The sequence below is a fragment of the Pyxicephalus adspersus genome, chromosome 4 (assembly GCF_032062135.1).
Source record: "Pyxicephalus adspersus chromosome 4, UCB_Pads_2.0, whole genome shotgun sequence".
NCBI lineage: Eukaryota > Metazoa > Chordata > Amphibia > Anura > Pyxicephalidae > Pyxicephalus > Pyxicephalus adspersus.
The window spans coordinates 149,850,787-149,855,844 of NC_092861.1; the positions used below are offsets into that span (position 1 = coordinate 149,850,787).

Genomic DNA, 5,058 nt, shown 5'->3' on the forward strand with positions numbered 1-5,058 from the left:
ATGACTTGGAGCCCCCTGCCGAACTGACTTGGAGCTCCCTGCCGAACTGACTTGGAGCTCCCAGCTAAACTGACTTGGAGCTCCCAGCTAAACTGACTTGGAGCTCCCAGCTAAACTGACTTGGAGCTCCCAGCTACACTGACTTGGAGCTCCCAGCTAAACTGACTTGGGAGCTCCCTGCTGAACTGACTTGGAGCTTCTGATGAACTGATTTGAAGCTCCCTGCCGTACCAACTTGGAGCTTCCTGCTGAACTGACTTGGAGCTCCCCGCTGAACTGACTTAGAGCTTCTCATGAACTGGTTTGAAGCTCCCTGCCATACCAACTTGGAGCTCCCAGATAAACTGGTTTGAAGCTCCCTGCTGTACCAACTTGGAGCTCCCAGCTAAACGTAATTGGGAGCTCCCTGATGAACTGACTTGGAGCTTCTGATGAACTGATTTGAAGCTCCCTGCTGTACCAACTTGGAGCTTCGTGCTGAACTGACTTGGAGGTCCCTGCTGAACTGACTTGGAGCTTCTGATGAACTGGTTTGAAGCTCCCTGCCAAACTGACTTGGAGCTCCCTGCCAAAATGACTTAAAGCTCTCAGCTGAACAGACTTGGAGCTCCCTGCTGAACTGACTTTGAACTCCCAGCCGAACTGACTTATAGCTCCCTGCCAAAATGACTTGGAGCTCTCTGCCAAACAGACTTGGAGCTCCCTGACGAACAGTCTTGGAGCCCCCTGACGAACTGACTTGCAGCTCCCCACCGAACTTAGGGTCCCTGTTGGCTGAGGGTCCAGGACCCTTGTTCACTGCTTATGTCTGCCCCTGCATCTAGGTTTGTCCTTCATTGGCAGCTGTAGTTCCTTTAGGTCACTATTGTGTCCAAACAACAGGTCAGCAAGAGGAACCCCAGCAGCTATCGAAGGTATTCTAATCAACCAGCTCGAGAAGTTGAATGGTATTGGCGCTGGGAACTACAAAGTGTTTCAGCAAATCCGCCCGTAACAGATCATTTAACAAGGAATTAAAGTTCCACTTTTACAAACGCTTGGTCAGGCCTGTCATTGTTGCAGAAAGGAACCGGCGATGCTCCTTCAGCAACAATCTGTCTTTCCTGCCTGATCGCTTTGGGTCTTTGATGGCAAAGCTAAGCTGCACATGCGCAGCATCAGCTTTGGTTGCCAGGGAAACGCAGTAGTCCTGATTTCCCGTGCGTATGCTGTGGGAGTTACGTCATCCCAGCACGACCAATCAATATTGCCCAAGATCGTCTCTGCGAGGAAGAAAAGAAGGAAGATGGCGGCGCCTTGCGATGGAACACGGGTTTAGTCCTGCTCCAACGGCTTGCAAAGCCGGGCTTGTGTTTCCTGCACATTGAACGCACACAAACGTTCATCTCCGACATAAATCTGACGTGTACAGAGGTTCCCCGATGTCCTTCATGTCTTATCATGTTAACACTCCATAAGCACTTGAATTCCAGACCAGGGTTCCTCCTGATGTTTCTCGAGGTTCCACAAGCAGTTTGGACCTCTAACCTCTTTCAGAGGCGTCAGCTGCCCGTCATTGCTCTGGACCCGCTTCCCACCAAGAACCAGGTCTGCTCTTTGACCTATTTGTAGTCTCTGCCAAGGAGTCATGTGACAGGGTGACAACGCAGGAGCACAATTGAGAGACAGGGTTGTCATGCCATCCCATAACAGGAAGTGCCTGAACATGCACTGTCATATTGGAATCACCATAGATTTTGCAATGGCAATGATAAAAATAACATATGAGTTTAGATAGGGTTTTAAGGGGTGGATTTTTGTCTACTTTGGTGTTTGTGGCTTTAATTTAACATTGTGTGTTTGAAAGTCTTGTCCCAAATTATTAGGTTTCCCCTTAAATGTTTCCTAATGGTTTTATCGTGGTGTTCCTGGCATTGATAATAGTGTCTACCTTTGTGAAGAATGCTGTGACAGAGAACACTGATAAAAATGGCTGCTCTACCTTCTCTCCTCAGGAGACTGACTGAACACGGCGGGAAAAGCCTCAGAGCTCTCCACCAATTAGCGGCAGATAAGCTAGCGCGGATCGCCAATGACAAAGCAGTACCGCTCGGCATGAGGTAGTTGCTACCTGCAGAATGCTGCCAATCAGCTCCACGTACGGTGACTTGTAGCCAATGACAGTGAACCTCTACTCGGCCTGAGCTTTCACCAATGATTGACGCTTATAAATGGGCCTGACCAATTAAACTGAACCTACATTCGGGCTAGGGAAGTTCTCACCAATTAATAGGAGTTGCTGCACATTCTGCCGTTTTAATTTAATAGCCAAAGTAAAAGATATCGCCACCAATAGCAGCAAACGCCTAGATAACCCCACGCTCTTTATACTTCACCAATCACAATTGAAGTAATTGGCACACTGATCTGCCAATCAGATCCAACCCTAAACTGAAAGCCTCGTTCACTGTTCAGCCCCGGCGGACGAGATAGTTGCGATGACATCACGTGCTTATAAGGGCGTGGCTTCTTCGCTCAAGCTTGGTTCTGATTGGCAGGTACGTGTGTCAATTTGTACACACTTGGTGGTGGATAACTGCATAAATTACAAACTTTATATATGACAACTACACTTCAATATGCCAAAAAACCCGTGGGAGGAGGCTTTGATGGTAGTCACCAGAAGAAATTTCTAAATAAAAGAAAAAAAAAAAGATTTCCATCTCTCATTGATTTCTCTATTATATGCAGGTTAAGGTGTGACGTGCAGAGCCGCCAGCAGGGGGCAGTGTGTGAAGGAGAAATGCAGCAATTACATAAAGTTTGCTTGTGTTTTGCCAATCGCGTAGCTGCCAGCAGATGGCGCTCTGATCTTCATTCTTTACAATGAGCAGGGCTGAGCTGCAGCAGCTTGTATTGTTATATAATCTCATGCACCAGGATGGGGTCTGGGATGAATTTCCTAATTTAGCATTTTTATTTAATTTTATATCACAGCACATGAATCCAGGATTAATGTTAAACTGAGCAATAATATTTGGTGCTGTAGTTCACATATTCTTAAATCTAAGCCTCCCTGGACTACAGCACCATCCAGCACCGTGTCCCCAAAAATAGATCTGAATGAGCTCAGCCATGCTAAACCTCATAAGCATAGTGCCTTCTAATTGGGGTCAAACATCAAATAAATTCATATCGGTCATGCTTTTTGCCCAGAATTTGCAGACAATGCAGTCGGTCATGCTGGGTCATGTAGTTCCACCACAACTGGAGATCTGCAGGCAGTAATCCTGATGGTAATGTGCAGTGACATTCAGGATTCTATGAACCCTACCATCTATAGGAAGAATTGCTTACACCAGGCCAGGCAATGTGCCAGGGAAACTCGCAGTGCTCGGCCTAATTTGGTACACATAAAGCAAATGCAGCAATTACGTCCAAAAAGAGAGCAATTTAAAATAGAGACTCTTCCAGAAATAGCTTGAGACAGCACGCATGGCGGGATCCAACTCATTAATCTACAGACCGCATTTTACCAAGCTACTTGTCTACAGATCTGCTGTGCAAACATTAATGAAATCCCCGAAAATAATCAAATATTACAATGCAGCCCCAACCTTGGCTTTGGATTGGGTGGGGTGGAGCGGGGAGGTTAATTGGGTTCTACGGTTGCCTGGGGAGATTTCCAATTATTTTCTGCCCTGGTGACAGTTGTATTAGTACATAACTGGGGCAAGAAGAGGTGAAGGTCTGCACAGGCTACAAAAATAAACCCTTCCTCCTCCTCCTCATTATTATTATTATTATTAATAAACAGGATTTAAATAGCACCAACATATTATGCAGCGCTGTACATTAAATTTATCCAACCCGATTCTTATGGCTGAACCCAAAAAGTGATTGGCCAAATTCCAAATATTTGCTGAACAATGTAGCTGTCTAGAATCTTTCTGCATTTTGTTCGGCCTCATAGCTGCCTCTGCAGAGTAGGATCATCTCATGCACTGCTGTTTCAGGAGATTTGGTGGCAGCACTCCGGCACTTGCAGCACTGGGTCTCAGGTTGGAATCTCGGCCAGGACACTATCTGCATGGAGTTTGAAGGTTCTCCCTGTGTGTGTGGGTTCCCTCCCACATTCCAAAAACCTGCAGTCAGGTTAATTGGCCTGTGGAAATGACATGACTATGGTAGGGACATAAGACTGTGAGCTCCTTTTGTGGGAAAGCTAGTCACATGACTATGAGTTTTGTACAGCGCTACATAATATGCTAGCTTTATATAAATACTGTGTAAATATAAGCTGGTGATGCTGCTGTTCTCTTTGCTGGACTGGAAGCCGTACCTGATTCACCTCATTCATTGTTCCTTACCTGTAGCTGCTTCGTATTCCCTGGTCATCAGGAGACAACTGAGATGAGAAAGCCAATTTACCTTTTGAACTGCAAATATAAATACATTTACCTATAAGTCACATGACATCTGCTGTCCACTATGTCTACTAAGTGCAGTGATGTGACTATATCACCGTATGTTGATGACTCTGCAGCATCCTCCTTCCTTCCGAAGATCAATCATTTGATCCAGGACAATCAGAGCCAAGCGGAACTAAACTCAAAACTAAAAAAAATACACCTTCAATCCTGCAGATTTGTTGGGAGGTTTCTTCATTTAGGTCTCACATCGTCCCCATATGTGTTTTCAGGTGGCACAGGTGGTCTTCTTCCGGGTTCTTCCCACGTCACCCAATCTCATACTGCGACGGTGTGAGGTCGGGTGACGTAGATGGAGAAAAAAGGTTGCTGATCTCACGCATGCGCAGTTTGTTTCTTTCATTAATGGAAGGGCTCCTTCTGCGCATGCCGGAGATCAGGGCAGAAGCTGCAGCCAAGAGAGATGCGTGACGTAGATATCCCGGGAGGCTCTGCGCTCCCATTCTGTCTTGATCACCGAAAGGGGAGGTGCTGCACACCTTTTTTTGGCACTTAAAGCATACTTATACTCAGAATTTTCACTTTACATAAAAGGGTAGACAACCCTAAAAATTCTGTATTCATTTTTTTTTTTGGAACACCCTTTCTT

General features: G+C 45.9%; 1 protein-coding gene across 1 annotated transcript in view; it reads right to left on the minus strand.

Annotated features, from left to right (window-relative positions):
• Window positions 1–2,617, minus strand: part of SPDYA (speedy/RINGO cell cycle regulator family member A) — a 13,405-nt gene extending 10,788 nt beyond the window's left edge. Inside the window, exon 1 of the mRNA XM_072410476.1 lies at window positions 1,931–2,617. Within this exon, the coding sequence (XP_072266577.1) occupies window positions 1,931–2,096 (166 nt within the window). The 5' untranslated portion in view covers window positions 2,097–2,617. The remainder of the gene's footprint in view (window positions 1–1,930) is intronic.
• Between the last annotated feature and the right edge of the window lie 2,441 nt (window positions 2,618–5,058).